At 44.8% G+C, this 23,036-nt stretch overlaps 3 protein-coding genes, 1 long non-coding RNA gene and 1 other non-coding gene across 7 annotated transcripts; 3 read left to right on the forward strand and 2 right to left on the reverse strand.

Moving 5' to 3' along the window:
* Nucleotides 1-136: 136 nt before the first annotated feature.
* Nucleotides 137-8,091, reverse strand: LOC147134092 (polycomb protein suz12-B-like). Its single transcript, XM_086055454.1, has 16 exons — nt 7,420-8,091; nt 6,958-7,004; nt 6,800-6,864; nt 5,939-6,007; nt 5,414-5,463; nt 5,242-5,327; nt 4,845-5,097; nt 4,530-4,632; nt 4,325-4,433; nt 4,057-4,243; nt 3,879-3,973; nt 2,973-3,116; nt 2,741-2,898; nt 2,457-2,655; nt 1,970-2,049; nt 137-1,903 (listed from the first exon to the last, which is right to left on the reverse strand). The coding sequence occupies exons 1-16, from the start codon at nt 7,598-7,600 to the stop codon at nt 1,579-1,581; spliced, it is 2,151 nt and encodes a 716-aa protein (XP_085911580.1). The 5' UTR covers nt 7,601-8,091; the 3' UTR covers nt 137-1,578.
* A 794-nt stretch (nt 8,092-8,885) lies between these two features.
* Nucleotides 8,886-11,178, reverse strand: LOC147134093 (uncharacterized). Its single transcript, XR_015090159.1, has 2 exons — nt 10,510-11,178; nt 8,886-9,597 (listed from the first exon to the last, which is right to left on the reverse strand). It is a non-coding gene; the product is annotated as an uncharacterized LOC147134093 (long non-coding RNA).
* Nucleotides 11,065-11,136, forward strand: trnat-cgu (transfer RNA threonine (anticodon CGU)). The gene has a single exon. It is a non-coding gene; the product is annotated as a tRNA-Thr (tRNA).
* Nucleotides 11,125-16,235, forward strand: tsen54 (TSEN54 tRNA splicing endonuclease subunit). 3 transcript variants are annotated; one of them, XM_086056068.1, is made up of 12 exons: nt 11,125-11,558; nt 12,222-12,380; nt 12,456-12,519; nt 12,674-12,757; nt 12,833-12,931; nt 13,716-13,768; nt 13,849-13,950; nt 14,134-14,569; nt 14,684-14,819; nt 14,976-15,036; nt 15,146-15,259; nt 16,084-16,235. In XM_086056068.1, the coding sequence occupies exons 1-12, from the start codon at nt 11,503-11,505 to the stop codon at nt 16,232-16,234; spliced, it is 1,515 nt and encodes a 504-aa protein (XP_085912194.1). In that variant the 5' UTR covers nt 11,125-11,502; the 3' UTR covers nt 16,235. The 3 variants fall into 3 exon arrangements, with proteins under 3 accessions (XP_085912194.1, XP_085912195.1, XP_085912196.1); XM_086056069.1 differs by lacking the exon at nt 11,125-11,558 and adding an exon at nt 11,658-11,708; XM_086056070.1 differs by lacking the exon at nt 11,125-11,558 and adding an exon at nt 12,107-12,130.
* Nucleotides 16,236-17,004: 769 nt separating this feature from the next.
* Nucleotides 17,005-22,830, forward strand: LOC147134096 (uncharacterized). The gene is made up of 12 exons (XM_086056142.1): nt 17,005-17,146; nt 17,237-17,397; nt 18,172-18,216; nt 18,291-18,400; nt 19,114-19,286; nt 19,371-19,531; nt 19,984-20,194; nt 20,266-20,418; nt 20,534-20,789; nt 21,758-22,110; nt 22,182-22,334; nt 22,450-22,830. Exons 1-12 carry the CDS (start codon nt 17,107-17,109, stop codon nt 22,707-22,709), a joined length of 2,076 nt encoding a protein of 691 aa, XP_085912268.1. The 5' UTR covers nt 17,005-17,106; the 3' UTR covers nt 22,710-22,830.
* The last annotated feature ends 206 nt before the right edge of the window (nt 22,831-23,036 follow it).

Genomic DNA, 23,036 nt, shown 5'->3' on the forward strand with positions numbered 1-23,036 from the left:
TAACCATAAGTTGATAGCAGGTACATTTTTGATGTCCTGCTGCTGTGGCGTGAGTCTCACACACACAAAAAAAAAAGTACTGTTAGCGCCTGATTGCTTCCCATGCTGAGCTAACACATGCATGGTGTTAAAGAAGTCCGGTTTTGGTTATTTAATTGTAACGTGGACATCAACAGAAAGTATCCCGAGTGGAGTTTCATAAAACAATACACAGTCTGAATAGGCCCTTACTGGGTTGTGGAAGAATGTAACATTAAGGCACTTCTGCACATTGCTGGCTTCACTATTGAGTTTGGACTTTGATTTTCTACTGATCACTCAAATTCAGATTCAGTGTTAATGTTTGAGAAAAGGCAACATCGGATCAGAGGGAACAAAGATTCTGGATCAGTTCTTGGAGAGAGGGGAAGAAAAAAAAAAAAAAAAAAACAGCACCGTTGGAGACATGACAAGCGCGGCAGAAGAAAAAGTTGATTTCTGATGTCGTGATAACATCTTGATGTTGGTCCCAGATCGGACTCTCGAACGGAACCTGCAGTCCTCTTTGGTGGATTCAAGTGTTTCAAGTCTTAGACCAAGTCCTCAAGTTTTTGGATAAACTGGATCCAAAATTCTTCCATCTTAACATCCTAAAAGTCACAAGCTGAATGGTCTGAACAAAAAGTCCCACTTTGGGTTTCTGTGAAAGTTAGCTAGTTGCCCTATGGAGAATGGAAAACAAACGGGGAAAAAAAAAATGATGGTCTGGTTGCTCCTAGGTCCAGACTCCATCTTGGAATGCTAAAAGTTGTTCTAACTCTTCAAACAAAAAGTCTAGAGTGTGTTTTCTGGTCGCCCCAGATTCAATGTTCTGTTCATGTTTACACCCAGCATCCTTAAGTTTTGAGGTAACAAAAGACACACGATATTCTGATGTCTCTGTGATTCAGAATTCTTTTGTCTTTAAGACCTGACAGTAACAAAAAGTTGAAGGTTTAAAACCCAAAAGATTGCTATGGGGTTTGTGTTAACAGAGTTCTAACAAACAGGAAAATATGCTGTTCTGGTGTCTCCCTGATCCAGAATTGGTCTCAGAGTCCAAAACTAGACTTAAGGTTCGAAACAAGTGGTTGCCCTGGCAACAGTGGTCAGTCACAAACATGGGCAAAATCTCGGCAAACTGAAAAACGTGCCATTCTAGTGCTTGTATGATTGAGAATTCTTCAGTCTCGAAGGCCACAAAGTCCCAAAAGTTGATGGAAGGTTCCGAATACAGAAGTTCAGTTTGGGATCTCTACGGACATGGGCAATTCCTCAAGTTCTGTGCTAACGATCGGGGGGGAAAAAATGAAGTCCTGGTATCTCCCTAGTCCAGTTTTTTTGGAAGTCCAAAAAGTTAGACCAAAGGTTCCAAACAAAGTCTCGTTTGGGGTTTTCTGGTTGCCCTTCCAAGGTCAGTAAGGAACAGAGTCAAAGTCCTCAAGTTTTAGGATCATCGTGAAAACAAGGCTGCTCTGTGATCCTGAATTGCCAGGCCTCGATGTCCAAAATGACCAAGGCGGCTCCAAATACAAACTTCTGTTGGGGTTCCGCCATTGATCAGTTCAAAACGCCGCTCGAACCCTCCTGCCACTTGCTGGCGTCTTCAGACTCTGACGGCTCCTGGTCCGTCTCCATCTGAGACTCCGCCGCCGTCTCCCATTCCTCTTCCTCGTCTTCCTGCTGCGGGTGTTTGTCCCGGTGAGCGGCAGCTTGGAGTCGGGCCACGGCCCGGTCGATGGTTCTGGTGGTGACCAGGTTGAAGTCGTGCATGCTGACCAGGTGCAGCAGGAAGTTGCGGCGCAGGTTTTGCCGGACGAGGTGAGCGCAGTGCAGCTCGGTGAAGAGCAGGCAGGCCTCGTCCATCTGGTGGTCGGCGATGAAGCTGCGGGCAAACAACGTCGCCGTGAGCAGGCTGCGGCCGGCCGAGCGGCTTCATTTGGGGACAAACCCGTGTTTCATGACGTGAAGGTTCCACAGCTTCATGATCTCCTTCTCGCCCTCGTTCACGTCCGTGAAGTCTTCGATTTGCTGCGGACGCGCCAAAAAAAAAAAAAAAAAAACATCGATGGAAACAATTATCGAAAGAATCGCATACCTCTATTGATCGGCACAATTAATCGAAAGCTCATTCATGGCCAACTCGAGCTTTTTTTTTTTCCAGATTAAAAAAAAAAAAAAAAATGAAATCACAATGTTTCTCCTAAAACTTTTTGGAATTATGTATTTCCGTTTTTTTTAAGTCACACATTTTTGAAGATGACAACATCCTTTTTCAGATTTGACTGAAAAAGTTTGGAGAGTCACGTTTTTCACGAATTCAATTCCAAAACTACAACATCGTTGGACAGCAACGCCGCGAGATTAAACCGAAGCTTTCTATGATTCCGACAACGTCCGGCGCGCTTGCCGGCCGGTGTCGGCGGCTGTGTCGCGACCTTGGCTGTCTTCTCCTTGAGCCAGTCGGGGTCCCTCTCGTCCTCGCTGTCCACGTCCATCTCCTGCGGCGGCCGGGGCACGCAGCTGTCGCTCCTGAAATACAGTCGGTTGTGTCCGCTCACGTACGAGCGGAGGCGCTGGCGCTCGCCGTCCTCGCACTCCAAGAACTCGGACAGACTGGGCTTGATGCGCTTGGGCCTGCACGCGGACGCAAACGCGCTTACAACAAGTCCGCTCGCGGCGCCAGAGAGGATGCCGCTCCCCGCCCCCGTCCCGTCCGTACCTGCAGACCAGGACGCGAGTGACGGCCGCCCTCTTGACGGGTCCGTTGCGGCTGAAGGCGAATCCCGGCTGGCCGTGGACGTCCTGGGGGTTGCCGGCGTACGAGCCGTCGTAGCTCTCGTTGATGGACACCTCGATCTTGGCTCCCTTGGGGTGAGGCTGCGCCACAGCAACATTGACCGGCGCTTAGCCACTCTGCCGTGGCGTCCTTTTGATGTATTGCGTCCACCCACCACATAGTTGAAGACGAAGCGCGAGTGGGAGAGTTTGAGGTGTTTGAGCAGACTGTACAGCTTCCTGCAGTTCAGGGTGCACCAAGGACAGTGAAGGTCGTCTCTGGCCTCGGTCTGCTGCCGACTGTTGTTGTTGTACTGGAACTACGCGCAAAGCACACAAGGTCCAAAGTCGCGGTTAGCCGGTAGGCGTCGGCTAGTAGCGGTCAGGTAGAAGACCAAGTCGACCGGGAGGTCACCCGCGAGAAAGTGACCATGTTCTAGTCGACGTGGTTCGAAGGTCAAATTGATTGGTGGTTTACTTGGGAAAAGTTGGAAGTTTGCCTTGTACTGGTTGTTTACCTGGTTGAAGGCAATGTTGACTAGACGCGTACCCAGTGAAAAAGAGGTTTGCTAGCAGCCTACTAGGTTACTAATAGCTTACCCGGACGAAGTTCAAGTTTACTAGTGGTGTACTGTTCCTAGTACAATGTCAGGTTCAGTACTAGGAGAAGAAGTTTATAACTATGACCTGGTAAAAGTTCACGTTGAAGTAGTTAATACTTGGTAGAAGATTGTGTTTGCTTGGTAAAAGTTCAAGTTTACTCGCAGTTGACTCGTTCTTTACCCAGTGAAAGTTTAACGGGAATTCACGTGGTAGATGTACTTTTATTTGGATTAATTCACCTGGTTGGAATTTGATTGGCAATTAACCTTGTAGAAAGTCAAGTTCACGGCCAAGTATACTCGTGAAAGGCGATTTAATAGCAGTTCACATGGCCAAAGATGAATTTGAGTCATTGTTCACCTGGTCGAAAATGGAGTTTATTTGTAGTTTACCAGTTACTAGGCAAGGTTTTCTTGTAGTTTACCCCGTAGGAGATGTCATTTACCCTTACCCGGTAGGATGTTTTATCTGCGGTTTACCTGGTAGAAGATGCGTAGCTTTGGTCGAGGTTCCGCCGGGACGTGCTCTCTGGCTCTGGTGTGGACTTTGTCTGAGTTGCTGGTTTCTTTCGCGGCTGCGTGCAAACGCTTGGCGGTCAGTCGGTTCCAGAACCTTCTACGGGGGGTCCTCAGCGCGTTAACGCCTCGAGGGTCTCACCGTGCGCGGCGTGCGCCGCCGCGTTCCTCGACGCGTGTGGCGCTCTGCTCTCCTGGTTGGCGTCAGAGTTGCGGGTGGCCAGCGGTTTGGCCACGGGGGCCGTGGAAGCGTCGCAGACTTCGCTGGTCCAACGCAGACTGAAGTGGAGAGTCGGACTGTCACAGAACGCTTCCAGCGGAGGCATGTGCTACACGCACACACACGCGGCACACATTTGAATGACAATCTGTACACTCACAAACACGCTCACACGCACTCAGCTCCTTACCTTTGTGTCCAGTATTGTCTCCCAAGTTGCCGTCATGTTGTTTAGAGGACATTGCTGTGTTAATTCTTGCATTGAAACTTCGTAGTCGCCGTCCAGCAGTTGCAGGCGTCTAAAAAAAAACAACAAAAAAAAAACACACGCACACACACACAACACGCATGCATTGTATTTACATATTTAAATACGTCAACATGTTGTGCCTCACCTGTTTTTATCAAAGACCGTCATCTGCGCCACCAGCGTGCTTTCTCCGTCCTCCCTGAGTGGGGAGCTCCGCCTCTTCTTGTCCATCACGTCCTCAGACAACTCTGGATTGGGGGGGAAAAAAAAAATATTGGAACATCTTTCTTCTCACTCGACTAGGGAGCATTTTCATGAAAATCAGAATTTTGGATTGGAATGAGAAAAATTGGACACAATTGATAATGGGATTTTTGTGTGGGGGGGGGGGGGGAACGTCCAATCCAATACAAGATGTTTGTGACTTGACTGAAAGGCCATGCGTAATTCCCTCGCTGACCTGTGTGCTGGCGCGCCTCTCCATTTGCCAGTCCGTGGAGGGCCGGCCCATGGTCATATCCGGGCTGCGACACTCTGAAAAGCAGCGAGTAGGACTTGACCATGTGCGAGTTGCTGGCTTCAAACTCGCTGCTCGGGACCAGCAGGCACGGTAAGCTTCCGGAATGTCCAGGAGCGCCGGCCGAAGTCGAGTCGGGGTTGAGGGGGACCTGCTTCTTCCCGGCCGGAACCTGCTTGACCGGACAGCTCACATCCTGGACGGGAAGGGACCACGCTCGCGTCAAGCAAGCTCCGCGGTTTGTCAAAGTGAGAACACTACACCGACATTTTGGTCAATATTGTCTTGCAGGTTTTCACGGGACAACAATGGGATGGTTGATTACATCATACCGCCTCACCTTCCTCTTCTTGTGACAGACTTTGACCAGAAGGACCTCCAGAGACACGGAGGTCTGCTCGTTCTCGCTATCCTGGGACGGTTGCCCTGACGATGACCAAAAAAAAAAAAAAAGAAGCAACAAGTCAACCAATGAGCTGACGGGAACGAAAGCAAATGGGACGCAAACGCACCTGATTTGTGGAAGAAACCGGTGAAGGTGAGCTGCAGATTGGACGCCAAGCTAGTGAGAAAACCGCATGAAGTTGGAATCAAAGAGGACAAGAGAATTCGGCGTTGAGTATAAACAGCCACATGCACCTGCTAGCTTAATGCAAACACATCATGGGAAATGCCATAGACAGGCTGACAAATAGCTTCTAAGTGGCGATGTTGAGCAACGTCTATATTCACTTGAAACTTTTCTGTGATTGTGTCTGGAGGACTGCATTATACTGCCCCTAGTGGCCAAGTTGTGCACAGCAGAAAGAGCCGCAATGAAAAAGCTGTTTACTTTTTTTTAATTCTATTTAATAATGCTATATTATGTTATAATGAAGTAAAATATTAGATATTGACATGGAGGAAAAAACGTATTGCAAATGTTTTTGTTTTGGGGGCAGGCTGCAATGGATTAAGCCAGAGCGAGCAGGTGGAGCCGCAGTGGAAAATACACGATCGGTCAGGCTGGTTGTGCCCAAGCGGAGTTCTCGAATTACCCGCGCGTCTCTTGGTCTCCTTGCATCTTTTCCACTCGGAAGAGCAGGTTGTCCACCTTGGAGCTTTTCCTGGGGCAAACAAACGACACGTGTTAGCAATCATAACAGTTGGAGCTCTGCGCCATTGTCCGCCTTGTTGTCACGGAGACATCTTTTGGCCGAATAACGCTGTGGAAAAGTCACGAGTAGCGATTCTCGACTGGTCGCACGCAGCCACTCAAACAAAAGACTAAGCGATGCGGCTGAAATTGGGTGAACAGTGCAGTGTGAAATGTGATTGATGCTGGTCATTTACTGTACAATTAATATTCAGAGAGAAAAATGCATACACACATTTGCACATTATTGGTGTATTTTTTTTTAAAAAAAGCTATCAGTATGTTTTATAGTGCGCAGCTGCCTCCTGAGGCTCACATACTTTAGGCTTTATTTTCAAACACTTTTAACTGGTTGATTTGTACGCGAGGCAAAGGCGGCCTGTGGAGTTAAGTGAAAACACCTGTGAAGACCTCCTAATGTGGCTTCAAGACATAAGAATATGAGCCGCTTGTATCGCGCAACGAATCAGAAAGCACTTTTGCGAGTTTGTGTCTGTAGTTTGTGCTCTCGCTGGCATCTAATCGCACTTAGCAGGAAGCGAAAGTGAACCGCTGACATCTAACAAAGAGGATGAACTTTCAATATGAACAACTGAGCTCAATTGTCAAGAGGATGAACACTCAGTCTGTGTAGCTAAGTAATCAGTCAAGGTGGACATGTGGAAACAATATTTAAAAAATTTTAAAAAACCAGTTGATTTTCAGTCAAATGAAAAGGAAAACAACAACTTAAAGAAACATTTTTTGGGGGGGGTGTTCTTACCTCTTACTGTTATTCCTCGAGTTCCTGTGCGACATGTAGGTGAGAGTCCTGTGCAGGAATATGGGCTACAATTGGAAAGGAAACGGGCTATTGTTACAATAACTCCACATCAGCAAGTTTTTAAATTAAACCTAAAAAAATGTGTCAAGAAAACTCACTGCTATCAAGTTCCTGGTGCGGAGAAACCTGTAGATTTGGGTCGGTTCTGAAACCCCCCAAAAAACACCCAACATTCATAGTCAATCATCAACAGTTCCTTGTAGTTTATTACTTTTTAATAAATATAACTGTTGATCCATGTCAACTTGACTGGAATATTACTCATACTTATTTTGGACTTGTGGGGCATGTTTTTAGACTTTTTGGGCATGTTTTTAACAATGGAACCGATTAATGACTTTGTAATATCAACAGAAACAACACCGTTTGAGGAAATGTCCCCAAAAGAAAGGTCGACCTGCCCTCAAAATGATTGTATAAGAAGATATGACGGTGGAAAATAGTAAAAAGCAGAGCTTGGTGAATTCAGAACAAGATGACCACTTCAACAATACCCGAACAAACTCGTTTTGAACGAATTCAATAACTTGAAAGGTTGAATTTCGGCGGGGGAAACTCACTCTCGAAGGCCTCCAGGAACAACTCGTGGTCGGCTTGGACGAGCTGCATGTTGGGCTTCTTGGCGTCGGAGGAGGATGATGATGACGACGACGGCGTGTACTGTCCGTTCGCCCTCGCCCCGCCGCCAGCAGAAGTCATCGGGTGGCCTCCAGCCGAAGGGCCGTGCCTGTGTGGAGCCATCCGCCGGAACCAGGGGAGCTTTTTCGGCTTTTGCTTGTCAGGAAAGAAAGAAACTTGCCTTGGTTTTCTTTGTCAAAAAAGAAAAAAAAGAGGAGCTTGTGAAAAAGCTGCGGAGGGGATGCGGGCAATTATACGCAGCGGGGGGGTGCTTTTATTTATTTTAAGTCCATGTCCAAGCGCGGCTCCAGTCAGGCGTTTCTGCGCGGCGGGGTTAGAGAGGCCGGCCGAGAGGTTCCAAATGAGGGAGACGAGAGCAACCCGAAGCCGCCGTTCGGCAGCTAACTTCCTTAGCCTGGCTAGCTAACTAGCACGAAGCGATTCTCCGCCCTCGTCATAAAAAAAATAAAAATACAAAAACCGACCATTTGATTAAAAACGCACACACGCATTTGATGCACATTAAGTGAGGTTTAAGTTCGCAATTTCAAACAAATTCCTGCAAATTGTGATTGAGCGCCTTTTGCCAACTTCAAGCATCGCATGTTAGAGCAAAGACATCTGTGATCCGGTTTTCAAAATACGTATGCTGATTGCTGTCAACAAGCTATATTGACTTGTGTTATTCTTTTTTAAATATATGTGTACTGTTTGTCACTCCATAAAGCATTAGATATTGACTTTTTCCCCAATAAACCTAATAACAACTACTAGAATGTGGTGTTATATATCCAAACTATTAGTTTTATTTTGGAGACCAATATGTCAGTTTTGATTTTCCGGCGATAGTGTCTTATCCTTGACCAACGTTGGTTGGGACGCTTGACTTTTTATATGCCTTGAAAGATCCCGCCTTCTGAGTGCTCAAGCCAATCAAAGCGTTTGTTTGTGAAACGCGACCGTTTAATAGGTGGGGGCGTTTGCCTTTTCAACTGTATGAAATGAAAGCGGCCTCAAGGTAATATCACGGTTTACTTATAGCGGAATTGTAGGCTAAAACATATTTTGACGGGTTTTTCTTATGCTCTAATAAGTTTAGAATGTGTTTAACTAAGTTTTAATATCATTACAGTACATGTGGCAGTTTTTTCAGGCTTAACCCATAAAATTATCTTTTTCTTCTACATTCCCTCAACAGTTTCATTTTTTATCGCACTTGTATTGCACCTTGTGTTTAAAGTGTGTTTTGATAGGTTTAAATCTTTATACTATAGAATGTGGGAATGGTATCTTAAGACTTTAAATTTATATGGTCTTTCTGTAACAGATTTTGGTCAGTGATCAATTGGCTGTAATTTGACAACAGTGAAACAATGGGTTTTTACATTTAAAAAAAAAAACAACCAAATTCATCACTGATGAGCTTTTATTATTCCAACATTATATTCCCTTTCAGCGTGGCTATCCATGTTAATGGTTTGTCAGAACAACAATGCACTATTGCACTCGACAGAGAAGTTTAACAGTTAAACAAAAGAAAACAAAATTAACAGAAAAAAATAGGCAATAGATTGCAGTTTAACTTGATGGTCAAATATGTGGCAAGCTGCATTTCTTAACCATGATAAAATCTTCAAAATAACCCAACATTACTTTCTTATTATGCGTGTAAGATGTGCAGATAGACGACAAAGCAGCCAGAAAAACAATCAGTGCACTTCCTGTTTCGGTTTTGGCTCATACATCATTTAAGTTAGCTCATTGGCGCCTTGGGCGGCAAGTAGTCACACAAGCGAAAATCAACAAACACTGAACACACAAAAGAACAACTTTGGTCCATTCCGTTGCCTTTTTGTGGTGGTGAGCATGCGCACGTCATCTCCTTTTATTCTCATCAGTGCTTCCTCCACAGGATGTAAGTCATGAGCAGGACGAGGCCCGCCGACAGGCCCGCGATGACAAACTGGTGTATGGAGAGTACGTTCTCCAGTGTGTGGATCCTCTCCTCCATGGCGCTGGTGTGAAAGTAGTCGTAGATGCCCGCCGTGATACTCCACAGCGCCCACACGGCGTCCAACACCAGCGGCATCGCGGACAGGCTCTCCGGCTACACGGCGCCTCTGCAAGAGACATGTTACCAAATAGGTCAATTTCAACTCCAATGACGGGACAAAACAGCTGCAGTATCAGAGTGCCTTGACGTACAGGTTTTCATTTGTTTTCTGACCACGCTCCTACTTGAATTATATTATCTGTCAATGTGGTGCTGTTTGAATAACCATTGCTTAAATGGGTAATGACACCATGACACTGATGCTAATCCTTGGCCTGTCAGTAGTGTTTTGCATTGTTTGTTAGCAATAAGCTAAACAGACTTTATTAAGGATTTGTTTTGAGACAACACATGTAGTTCTCTTTGTTTGGTTTTTAATTTCATAGTAATTATTCCCAAATTTCGGTCACAGCACAATGCACAATTCGTTGACGATCGCAGACGGACCTGCCAGAAATAGCCACAATTTCCTTCTCAAGTGTTAAACACCACACGCCAGTCCCAGTTTTTCTGATACAATAAAGCTTCAGTTCACAACTTGTATTAGTTTAAAATGTCTTTGCAAACTGAATTATATTCCCCCCCCATTCAGATAAATAGAAATAGAATTCATCCATTCCATAACAGTGGCTGTGACTGGGGGTGAAGCCTCACACCAGGAACACATTTCTTCTGTTGTGCTGAAAGCGATTGTGGCTGTTCCGTTCACAGTGCCGATCATTTAATACTCTTTGCTGGGTTCTGTGTGAAAAGCACAGGCGGATCATTGTTTGGACGTATGTTCAGGCCCAAGTGCGGCAATTTTGCAGAAATCGCTAATTTAGATTATACTTCATTATATGATGTGATGTACTGTGCTTCAGTTGAACGAGAAGTAGATGAAATCTTCGCTTCGCCTTCTAACATGTCGAAAAGCTAACCGGCTAGCCACTATCAAGCTACCACGGCTCAAAACAAACGAACAACAAATATTACTGACCGCATCGGCCGACTTGAATCCTGATTTCGCCGAGAGTGTAACGCAGCCTACCCACCACCCGACGGGATGAGCGGGCAGCGTTCAAGACATCACAACTGGTCGGCAGAAGAGTGCACTTTTCTCGGGGCGGACATTGCCTTGCTTCCCTGTGCCGAGCCGCGCCCACTTCGACGTCACTCTTCTTCCGGTAGTGTCATACGACGTCAGTCCTCCTCCTCCAATGGCGACACGCTAGCAAGAGAGCTACCTGACGTGCTAACTGCGATCGAAGCTTTCAGTCTTGTCACTCAAAGGCGACTAAAAAGCTCCAAATATCATCGGGTGAGACTTTATAGAAGTCATGTTCCGATTTATATTATGTATAGTCTCTTGTTTGAGTCCTACTTCGAATTGTTTGTGGCTCAATATCCCGGGAGGATGAACACGACACCAGAAATGTTAACGTGGTGTTCGCAATTAAGTCACAAACAGTCATTTCCAGAGATGTTTAATTCCCCAAAAACTAGGACATATTCCGAGTTAAAAAACGTAAAACGGGCGTGTTTAGCACTACCAGGCGCGGTGGCCAAGTGGTAAGGCGTCGGTCTCGTAAACCGAAGATCGCGGGTTCGAACCCCGTCCGTGCCTTGGAGCTTTGTGGAAAACTAAATAATTTTTAGTGGCAAAAGAGACATCCTCAAGCGCTGATCAGCGACTTAAAAGCTTCGGAAAATGATGAAAGACCAAAGCAGCTGAAATTTAAATAGAACTTGGGTTTTTCCCACTAAAATTCTAAAAGCAGGCTTTTGTCGCTTTAATTGATATGGAATGAACAGGCAACGACGCAGTTCCTTTCTTGAGTGCACAGTCGACACGTCAGGTTTCATTCAAAGATGACAACTGACAAGTTGCGGTCAACCACGATCTCATTTTGAGTGTTGGGCGATTCGGAGAACATGAGTGGCACTAGGACCCAGAGCGCAAGGAAGTGCGTGAACATTTGACCTTACCAAGATGGCGGACCAAAAGAAGGATGATGCCGAGCCAAAGTTTTACAGCGAAGTATTAAGGTGCCGTTTCGTTTCGTTTTCGTTTGTACATTTAAGTGTATTAAGTGGTAATTATATACATTTGCCGTTTATATGATATTTTATATGAATTAATCTGAGCTTTTTTTTTATTCCGCGATTTACACGTTGGTCGCAGTTGATTTATTTATGGTAGCTAAACATGTAGGATACACAATTATAATGCACTAAACAACCGTAGTGAACATACATACAGTAATTTATTAATGATTCATGTTATTCGACTGTGTCATGATTGGAGTACCCTGTCAACGAGCTAAACTTTCCGTTTTGATTCCACGGAACCCGGAGGCTCTCTCGCGCTCCACTTAGTGTTTTGATAAAAACAAATACCACACGTAGTGTATCTTCATATTAGGGCTGGGTGATTATTTCTAGTTTTTAGCTGCTCAGGCCTGTTTTTCATAAATCGAGCCAAAGCTTGTCCCCTCTGGTGTGCAATTTCTTACACTAACATGGCTGCGAGTTGAGGAGCTAGTTTACAAGTCAGGGTGGGTGACATGACCCCATTTTCTGACACCCTACAGCTACAAGTTTTCAAGAAAGCAAGAAGAGTAAAATTTTGTCATGGTTCAATTTTCAAGACAGCTGTGCTTTAAATAATGTATGTCATTTGTTTTGAATGTTTCCATTCTCTTGTGTCAGCCCTTCTGAGCTGTTTTCGGCCCGTAGCCGAAGCCACAAGATCCCAGTCCGCAGTCAAAAAGACTTCTACCCGGACGACTCTGAGGAGCAGCGTGCGCGTCTGGAACAAAGCCTGAGCGAACACTGGAGCCTGGTGTCGGAGGAGCGAGTGGAGAGGCTGTGAGCGGACACGTGATCATGATGATGCCTTCATTATGTGTGGCTTGCTTTTGACTTTTTTTTTTTCCTTTGTAGAGGTAATCTGGTAAAGGCCGTGTGGATTCCCAGTGAGCAGATTGTGGAGCTTCAGTCTCCAGCGGTGAGTGTCTTAGCTTCATCCCCTCCATCCTTTCTCATTCTGTGTTAGTACCATTTGTACAGAACAGCTACATGTCAACAACTGGGAAAAATACCGTCATTTACAGGGAGTGTGGAATGGCCTTTTCATCTCACCTTTGACTTGCGTTCCGCAGGGCAAGTTCTGGCAGACGATGGGATTCTCCGCAAATGGCAAGCAGTGCCTCCTCCCCGAAGAGGCGCTCTACCTGATGGAGTGTGTGAGTGGGGGCTAACGCCCTGTGCAGCTCTTTTTCGCAGCCCGTGCCGTAGCTTACTTTGCCGTTCTGTACCAGGGCAACGTGCAGGTGTTCTACCAGGACCTCCCACTCTCCATCCAGGACGGCTTTGAATGGTTTCTATCTTCCAGCACTGTGAGCCTGCAGCAGTATCAGGTGCAAGCAAAAGTGCTCTTAATAACCTTTGTGTCCTCCTCAAATGTTCGAACCAAACAGTTATTTTCAATATAACAAATAGGATGGATGGGGCTTTGGTGTTGTTTGAGTTTTGCCTATAAGATTTGCAACAAAATTGAGGTGTCTGCATTAGTATTTTTTAGGTACAGTGTTGCCTAGAGATATGAGTTAGATTTGTTCCATTACCATGATTGTAACTCAAAACATTTGTATCTGAAATCATTGTTCATTATTGAAATTAATATAAATGCCATTGCCGATAATCTGTTACGCCATCCCCCCAGAAAATCTCACAAATGTGATTTATTTAAATTAGAAAAATAGCACTCAATAATCGTTGTCTTAATAAAATCATAATAATGACATGATGAAATAAAATTTAAATAATTCAGCCTATTTCACCTAGTGTTTTTGGTCAGATTTTACCTGAAATTGCTGTACAAAAAAATCCAAGAATTTCATGAAAAAACAATGGGGAAAAATAGATTTTACGGAAAACCCGAAAATGTTAAATATCACAGAAAATAAGATTGATGTATGATTTAACAAGCACATTTATGGCCAGCGGGTGCAAAATCTGCCAACATAGTATAAAAGACATGTATGAGTAAAACACAGTCAATTGCAAAATTATAAATACAAGAAAAATTCCTTCTAAAATTTGACACAGCCGAAATGATCACCAAATTGATAAGAGGCAAGAACAGAAAAGTGCACAAAAAAAGAACCCGTTTTAGTAACTCCTCTTGTTCCCTCACGAAAGGTGTTTGGACATCTGAAGAGGCTCGGCTACGTGGTGCTCAGGTTCGATGCCAGGTAATGGGGGACGCAGTGGCTGGGCGCTGAGGTGCTTGAAGCCGTGACGTGACATCAGCGTGTTTTTGTGTTATCCTTAGCTCGGAACCGTCGTCCTACGCCAGGCAACTCAACTTGCCGCAGTCACGAGGCGGGAGGACGCTGAAGAGGAAGCGCAGCGACAGCCCCGGCGCAACTTGCAGGTATCACTCATTAAAAAAAAAAAAAAAGTAGGCGGCAAGCTAGCTGCTGGTGACAGTCCAACAGACACTAACAAAAGTAAAAACTTAAATAACCAAGTTTAAAAAACGTCAACGTATAAAAAACCCTAAAAATTTCAAGCTAGTAGAGTTTGATTATTACTATTTTTTTCCATTCATATCCAGCCACAGCGAAGCACAGGAAGTGCCCGATGTGAAGCGAAAGGAAGCAGAAGAAGATCCAACACTTTCCGAATCTCAGCCGACATCCTCGCCCGGCACCTCGGTGGCCCAAAGCCCTTTGGCAGATTCCAACGGGGGCCGACTCTGGTGGATAACGGACCCTCTCGCCGGCCACGAGTCCAATGAATATACCTGTCGCCGCTCCTCACGCTGGGACGGTTCCATCGTGTTCCCCGACGTGGCCTCGCCGCGTGGCCACTCCAGCTGCTTGGCCTCTCCAGACCCGTCTCTGCTTCCTGGTGGTCTGACGGTGGGTGAGTGTGACGTCATACCGTGGACGAGGAGGCTCAACCAGCGCGAGGTCAAGATGTCTGCCAAGGACAGAGAGAGGGAGAGTACGAATCGGAGAAGGAACCGGGATGTCAACAGAGACAAAAAGGTGTGCGGGAGGCTTTAAACCCTATTTTCAGATCATACTTTGAACCGTACTTTGAAATCCTTTTCATAATTTGAAACCCTAACCTAGACTTGAAACCCTAATGTTGATGTGAAGGTACGACAGTGCCGAAACTGGGCCGAGTATCATCAGCTTCTGACGAGCCGGCGAGGGAGACGCGGCGGACAACCGGAACACTTGTGGAAGAGGGAAGTCACTCCTTTACACGACCACACCCAACCCATCTCCACAGGTAGGCCAGCTGAACACCTGACAATAGAGCCTGTCTAGCAGATTAGAACATACTTAAAACTTTTTTTTTCTTTTGTTTTTTTTAACTTGCCGTTTAGCAGCAACCTACCGGTAGTTGAATCTGACGTCACTTTTTTGTTGTTGTTTTCACTTCCAGGCGAACTGCTTGACAAAATCAGCGTTATCAAGTCCACACATTTGCTCGAGGGAGCATCCAGGTATCAGCAGTGCTTTCACTGAATGTCCCGTGGATTTATTCCTGTGAAAAGAAAATGGTCGTACAGTAGCGCGGGACGTAAAGGATCCACCTGCTCCGCACTCTTTCAGGTTGAAGGCCTCAGAGGAGTGGAGGATTTGTTTCAATGTTTACCAACCTGACACGGTGGCTACCTTCAAGAAGAGCAACCCGGGGAAACCCTTTGCCCGCATGTGTGTGTGCAGGTGCGTTGACTTTCATATGGAGCTTGTTTGCCTTTTGATATGAATTCATCCTTTGTGTGGGACTCTGTCAACACACGTCAATCTCTGCTTTCAAAACAATCATGGGGCAGATGGACCAAAGTACTTACTGAGGCAAACATCTTGTCCATTATGCCAAGCAGAATTTCACCCTTTTCTCCACTTTTTACTTGATGTAGGTCTTCTAATACTTGTGTCCAAACTCGAGGTTTTCTTTAGTTTTAGTTTTCCTGATGCTTCAATTCAAAATCCATAAAAACTGAATGACACAATTATTACAAAATGTGGGAAAATATGTGGCAAATAATGTGAATTTGACTACATTTAGACTAATGTAATGAAAAAAAAACATACAGAAGAAATAAAAAATGGTCCATTCTCACATTTGCTTTGTTTTTCACTTGCTGTCACTTGATGTCTTAATACTTTCGCTCAAAACCACAAAATAATAACACCACAATTGATCAAATCAAAGAACAAAAAAACAACATGACAAAAACACAATACAGTACTGTATTTTAAGAAAATAACAGACAATTTGATATGGAAATGAGTAAAATATCAGATTAGAAAATCTTAAAATATAAAATGAAAAAAATATTAGAAAGAAGGTTAAACCACGCAAAGGCATATTTTTTAACAGTGATACAAAATATTAAACAAATTACTTTTTTTTTTTTTTTAATTACAAAATGGACCCTTGGCATTCTCTTCACTTTTCCCTTTCCTGTAGGCGCCCCAGTACTTTTGTCCAAGTAGTGTCCATCTCTCACTTGTATTTGACCGGTACTTGTACTTGGTTCCAGCTTCAGCGGGCCCGTTCCGGACTTGGCAGCCATCAAGCAGCTGAGCTTCCAGAGTGGTGACGTCCAAGTGGTCTTTGCCGTGGTGGATGCCGGTGACATCTCCTTTTACACCTTCAAAGACTTCCAGCTGCCCACTGACGTGTACCCCTAACCCCCCTCTTACACTCCCCCTCACATACAATTGACATTTTAAAAGGGGGGGAAAAAAAAAAATGGCTGTTCAAAACCAAAATTGTAGACTTGCTGTGTCTTTTCAGACATGGCTTCTTGAGGTTTTTTTTGTGGGTCTATTCATGATCAACATGTCTACCAATTATCATGTTGTAAAGCCAAACTGGCTTGGGGGCTGAATTAAAATTAACTAAACAAATAAATAGAAAACTGCAGGGGTGCTTTGACTGTGAATGGTGACTTGGAGCCAAAATGGCAGACCGTGTGCCTATTATTCTTGAGGTTTTTGTGGGGCTAATCATGACATGACTGACATCCAAATTTCATTGTTCTAAACGAAACTGGCTTCAGGGTTTGAATTTTTTAAAACTTTGTCTCATTGATCCTAAAACGGCTGCTTCAAAGGAAAATGGTATCTTGTGTGTTTTTGGCCATGGCTTCTTGAGACTTTTTTTGTATGCTTGCTCACTATAAAGCAATTTATCACTACCAAATTTCATGTTGCATGTTGCTGTCTTTGCGGATCAGTTTATTTATTTATTTTTAATCTGTGGAAGTACTTTGACAACCGCTTTGTGCATCAAAGTTAAACACAACTGAACTGTACTTTGCAAACGGAATGACTGAGGACGCCCCAGAATTATATTCACTCGGCCCATGTGTGACCTCACATTTTACGTGTGCGCAAACTTCCGCAGCTGTTATGCTGTTGACTCAATTTGTCACGTTGGGTAGAATAGATGAAAGGAGGGCTGCGCCGATTTCACTGTCTCATTGTTTTGCTGTTGACGCAAGTCTCCCACCGCATACTTTTTATAACGCGGCCGTTTTAGCGGCCGAGGCAAAACGACCATGTCGACCTGGAGAACCGTTGTTCTTTTTAGCCTGGCCGGTGAGTTGACGCAGTTGGCTTTCCTTCAAAGGTGTTTGTCTTGGCATCTTGCTGATTTTTTTATATTTTTTTTTGCACTTGTGCTTGCAGCTACGTGCAGCCACGCGTCCGACTGCTCCTACCGGGATCTGCTCAGCCACTTGAAGCTGAACTCCTCCAACGACTTCCTGGCCAACGTCAGGCCCGTCAAGGACTGGAAGCAGGTTACCCAAGTGCAGGTGGACATGTTGCTCTTCGGCATCTTGCAGGTGGTAAGTCGCAAGAAAAACAACAAACCAAAATGGGTTTCAAAGGCGTACTTAATATGTACCGGGGATGACAAGGTCGACCGATTCACCATAATAACAATTCCAGTATTACAGTGAGAATTTTGAATAATTGTTCATTCTGTATTTCATGAATCAGAGAGAGATGTTGTCTGTTAGTGTCTGCCGTCTCAGTTTCAGTAGTTTGTTTTTTCACTGAATTTAAATGTTGAGATTGTTCTGATAGTTTAATATTTCCTTGTCAGAATTGTGTATTTTCCTTGCCTTTTTGCCTTTTTTGGTTCAGTGTATTCATACTTTAATGTCTAATAGTAGTTTTTTCCGATTGTTTTTCTGATTTCATCTCATATTTTTTAATTTTTTCATAACATTTCAGAATTGTATTTTTTTGTTTGTTACTGAGTAAAAAAAAAAAGGGAAGTATTTCAGTATTTTTTAATTGAAATGCAAAACACTAGTGTTTTTCGTCGAATATTTTGTACCATGTAAGTCTTTTTTGTGCATTTTTTGGGAACTTTATTTTTGCCAAACATCTTATTTTCAAATAAGTGTCCGTTTTTGGGGAAATACTTAAATGACATTCATTATCAGTCTGCATTTTAATCTATTGCCAATGGAAAGGCCTGCTTCTTTTATTTTAAAGACAATGCGTAAAGAAGTAATTATAGTTCACAAAATGAAAAAACAATTTTTTTAAGTCATCTGAGTAAATGTTTTTATGTACTTAGTTTTTTAAAAAATATTTTCTTTGTGGTGTAGGACGAGAAGCTTCAAACCTTCATGAGCCACGTGTGGATCCAAACGGTGAATTGAAGCCAATCAAATCAACAATTGATTTGTGTACTGGTTGTTTTATATTTACTGTTCTGTGTTGACAGGTCTGGAAAAACGATTTCCTCATTTGGAAGCCGTCCGATTTCTGCAACATCACCCACTTCTCCATTCCCAGGTCCATGCTGTGGACACCCGACATAAACATTCAAGAGGAGTGAGTTGACTATTATTTTTATCATTGTTGATCATGTAAGAGCAGGTGGCACTCACGTGGCTGCTGCAGTGAGCCTTTTTTGTTTCATAGATTCATTTTAACCCAAGACGTGACTATTATGTCATCATTTGGCACTATTATGAGCTATTTCAATAGCAGTGTTCCCGCGTTTGCAGAATATAATGTGTAAGCAACGAGTACAAATAGAACTGCACTGTAAATGTTTGCGTTGACCTTCGTGCATTTGTTTGCACACTTAATGGATGCACTAAACTGCAGCAGCATTGTGCCTAATTTGACCATGTGATTACACACACTCCCCAGACACCACTTTTGGTAAACAATGCAGTGACATCTGACACTAAGATAACTGCATTTACGCAGCAGATGATGATGATGATGACGTGTAGCTTTAGTTTACACTGTCAGAGTAGTATTCATATCATAATAATAATGCTAATGATAACAGTTAAATTTGAATTTTCAATGTTGCTTGTTCAGACCCCAAATACAATTTCAGTTCACCACATAAAATGTGTTTGGCATGCGGTCATAAAGAGACCTGCAAAAAGTCTCAAGAAGGCATGCCCGAAAATACTCAAGAAAGTTGTCCATTTTGGTTGAAAATTTGAACCACGTACAGTCGACAACTTCAATTTTTGCTCCCCTATCTTTAGTGAGGGAACTAACTGAATGTTGCAATGTGCTCACAGTGCCTCAGACAGCGGGAGCATCCAGAAGAGTAACTACGTGACGGTGTATGCTAACGGAAAGCTCCAGATGAGCGCCCGTCAGCGGCTGACGTCCACGTGCACACTCAACCTCAAAACGTTCCCCTTTGACCGGCAGAGCTGCACCATCACCTTCAGCGCCATGAACACGGACGGTAAGAGTGGAGGCCAGGTAAAATACCACGGCGGGAGTCAGGAAGGAAGCTTCTTCAACGGGTGTTGTCCTGATCCCGAATCAGAGAAGGGCATTCAACTCGGGACCATTAGCGGCGACGAATTCATCACAAACATCTCGGAGCAGTCCATGGTGACTCATGGAGAGTGGAGCCTGAAGTACATGCAAATCGACTCAAACGTGATCGGCAAAGGAAATCCCAGAATGAGTGTACTGATTTACCATGTGAGGTTTGAGCCTTTTCACTGTCACGTCAGATTCACTTCCGCTCGCTCGAGTTACTTCCGCTACCCGTTCAACCTCAGTGGCGGGCTTTCGTGGGTACTTGGCTGACTTCATCCAAGTCCTAATACCGCATGCGGCAATTCTTGAATCCATCCGTACTTGACCAATCCCAATACAACAGTACGCAAATAATCTGGAGCCATTTACAACAAAACATAAAACGTTTGAATAAAATGCATCATACTGATGTATCATAATGTTTCAAATAAAAATATCTTTGTTCTGACCTACCAATCAGAAGGCCTACAATTGCCGACATCATCGTTGGCCAGCAAGCTGGCCCTGTGAGGGGAATTTGAAATCTGATTTAATTTTAGAAACCATCACAAGTAAGTCACATGTTACCGTTCATAATTTTACCCACAATTGCTTGGCGCTAACGTTGCTCGCAGGTGCAGATCGAGCGCAAGCCGATGCTGTACGTGATCATCTTCATCGTGCCGCTCTTCTACCTGCTGGTGCTGGACGTGGCGTCCTTCTTCATCGACGAGGGCCGCGGCGAGAAGTTGAGCTTCAAGGTCACCGTCCTGCTGTCCATCTCCGTCCTGCTGCTCATCCTCAAGGAATTGCTGCCCTCCACCGAGGACAACCTGCCCATGATCGGTGAGCGAGCCTCCCGTACGTCGGTCCCGTCGCGCCACGCTCTCGCTGACGCCGCCTCTCCCGCCGTTCAGCCAACTTCTGCTCGGGCGTGTTTGCCCTGGTGGGCATCAGCGTGCTGGAGGCCATGCTGGTCGGCTTCATCATTGACCTGGATGATAAGTTTGCCAAGAAGCCAACAAAAGCGTCTGATGGGGAAGTTCCCTCGGACAAACGGGAGGAGAAAGGTGGGTGCCTGGACGCTGTCTAATCCATTTCTAAACTCGCTTTAGCTTGAGCTCAAATGGCGATGAAAACATCAGCTCCTTGGTGGAGATCATCAGCCCTCCTGTATCCTTTCAGATGCCATGGAGGAGAGAGCGGAAGGTTTGCCCGTTCAAGTCGGACCTCCGTCAGAGCGCGAGCAGCTGAGACTTTTCCTGGAGGAGGTTCGCGCGGCTCAGCGGGAAGCGGCAAGCGGCGACGACGCGCCTCGGCCCAAACGCTTTCGACGAGTTGCGGAAATCATCGACATCGCCTTCTTCATTTTTTACTTGTTAACTGTCGTGATTTTCGTGGCGGTGATGTATCACACGTGGATCCCCGCAGACTTTTTCAAGTAAACTCTGACAAGCTCACACGATTTAAACTCTTTAAACATTCATGATTTACTTTGAAAATGTAGCCTATTTGTCCCATAAAGATGACAAGATTATGAAAATTAAACTTGAATCATCTTGCATACCCAAGTTTTCCAATTCATTTTCCATAGTTTTTGAATGTGTCCCATGCATACAATCAGTTCCTATTGCACTTTTCCTCAACACATCCGGTCAAACAATGGACTGATCACAAACAGCCAATGTCAGGGCACATGTTGGGAGAGAACACACAACTTTGGATACTTATCTGCGCTGCACATGGACTGCACTCAACCACTGTGCTACCCTACTATTCCAGTACTTTTTAATGATTAAAAATGTTCGCATGACGCTTAATTTTTTTTTGTCATTCTTATCTCCGTTCCAACGTGCAAAGTCCACGTGTCATTTTTTTTCACAACATAACAATCAGGTAATCCAATTAAACATATTTTACGTACATATACAATATATCAAAAATACATTTTATTTTAAGATAACAAAAATTGCAATACAATAAAGAATCCACGTGTCATCACAGGATCGACTCGTGCCACGATATGACGTTGATGACGCAGTCGTTGTCATTTTGTTTGTAATCAGTGCAGCACGTAAGGGCGGTTCCAAACAAAACTACACAACTCTTGACTTGTAACACAACATTTAGTCTGCCACTTGTTTGTCTTTGAATTTCTCAGTACATGTGGCTTTTGTTCTAGGATTGGTCATGTGACGAGCTCATAATTTTAGTTTTATTTTACGAAGCTGCGTACTGGGCTACGAAACGAGCAGCCCTGCAACCAGGAAGATGATGTATATAACAATAATAGCAACCCCAACTTTGCATATCCTTCGACGTTAAAGTTACGTCATCTAAAACTGGGCAAGTCTGTCTTATTTTGAAAATCCAAAGCGGAAAAGTTTCTTGTGAATCCTAAAACGTTTCATTGGCGTCTCTCGTGCTACGTCAGTGGGGAAGGTGTCACTTTTTGCGACTTTTAGCTTTACGTGGACCACATAAACGGCTCATGTTGCAACTCGGGAGAGAAGTTCTGCTTTCGCGTGGAGCTCGTAGGGTGGTCGGTGTGGATTTGATCGAGCGCAAGCCGATGCTGTACGTGATCATCTTCATCGTGCCGCTCTTCTACCTGCTGGTGCTGGACGTGGCGTCCTTCTTCATCGACGAGGGCCGCGGCGAGAAGTTGAGCTTCAAGGTCACCGTCCTGCTGTCCATCTCCGTCCTGCTGCTCATCCTCAAGGAATTGCTGCCCTCCACCGAGGACAACCTGCCCATGATTGGTGAGCGAGCCTCCCGTACGTCGGTCCCGTCGCGCCACGCTCTCGCTGACGCCGCCTCTCCCGCCGTTCAGCCAACTTCTGCTCGGGCGTGTTTGCCCTGGTGAGCATCAGCGTGCTGGAGGCCATGCTGGTCGGCTTCATCATTGACCTGGATGATAAGTTTGCCAAGAAGCCAACAAAAGCGTCTGATGGGGAAGTTCCCTCGGACAAACGGGAGGAGAAAGGTGGGTGCCTGGACGCTGTCTAATCCATTTCTAAACTCGCTTTAGCTTGAGCTCAAATGGCGATGAAAACATCAGCTCCTTGGTGGAGATCATCAGCCCTCCTGTATCCTTTCAGATGCCATGGAGGAGAGAGCGGAAGGTTTGCCCGTTCAAGTCGGACCTCCGTCAGAGCGCGAGCAGCTGAGACTTTTCTTGGAGGAGGTTCGCGCGGCTCAGCGGGAAGCGGCAAGCGGCGACGACGCGCCTCGGCCCAAACGCTTTCGACGAGTTGCGGAAATCATCGACATCGCCTTCTTCATTTTTTACTTGTTAACTGTCGTGATTTTCGTGGCGGTGATGTATCACACGTGGATCCCCGCAGACTTTTTCAAGTAAACTCTGACAAGCTCACACGATTTAAACTCTTTAAACATTCATGATTTACTTTGAAAATGTAGCCTATTTGTCCCATAAAGATGACAAGATTATGAAAATTAAACTTGAATCATCTTGCATACCCAAGTTTTCCAATTCATTTTCCATAGTTTTTGAATGTGTCCCATGCATACAATCAGTTCCTATTGCACTTTTCCTCAACACATCCGGTCAAACAATGGACTGATCACAAACAGCCAATGTCAGGGCACATGTTGGGAGAGAACACACAACTTTGGATACTTATCTGCACTGCACATGGACTGCACTCAACCACTGTGCTACCCT

This window comes from Filicampus tigris, chromosome 16, assembly GCF_054856515.1.
Source record: "Filicampus tigris isolate MCC_2025a chromosome 16, RoL_Ftig_1.0, whole genome shotgun sequence".
Taxonomy (NCBI): domain Eukaryota; kingdom Metazoa; phylum Chordata; class Actinopteri; order Syngnathiformes; family Syngnathidae; genus Filicampus; species Filicampus tigris.

Bases quoted from the DNA above. Each gene is read 5' to 3' on its own strand.
- LOC147134092 (XM_086055454.1), bottom strand. From the start codon at position 7,600: ATGGCTCCACACAGGCACGGCCCTTCGGCTGGAGGCCACCCGATGACT. The intron at 2,656-2,740 runs GTACGGACGGGA...GTCCGCGTGCAG, and splicing joins ACTCGCGTCCTGGTCTGCAG to GCCCAAGCGCATCAAGCCCA. The intron at 2,050-2,456 runs GTCGCGACACAG...GCGCGTCCGCAG, and splicing joins TCAAGGAGAAGACAGCCAAG to CAAATCGAAGACTTCACGGA.
- LOC147134096 (XM_086056142.1), top strand. From the start codon at position 17,107: ATGTCGACCTGGAGAACCGTTGTTCTTTTTAGCCTGGCCG. The intron at 20,419-20,533 runs GTGGGTGCCTGG...GTATCCTTTCAG, and splicing joins GGACAAACGGGAGGAGAAAG to ATGCCATGGAGGAGAGAGCG. The intron at 22,335-22,449 runs GTGGGTGCCTGG...GTATCCTTTCAG, and splicing joins GGACAAACGGGAGGAGAAAG to ATGCCATGGAGGAGAGAGCG.
- tsen54 (XM_086056068.1), top strand. From the start codon at position 11,503: ATGGCGGACCAAAAGAAGGATGATGCCGAGCCAAAGTTTTACAGCGAA. The intron at 12,381-12,455 runs GTGAGCGGACAC...TTTCCTTTGTAG, and splicing joins GAGGAGCGAGTGGAGAGGCT to AGGTAATCTGGTAAAGGCCG. The intron at 12,932-13,715 runs GTGCAAGCAAAA...CCCTCACGAAAG, and splicing joins TGAGCCTGCAGCAGTATCAG to GTGTTTGGACATCTGAAGAG.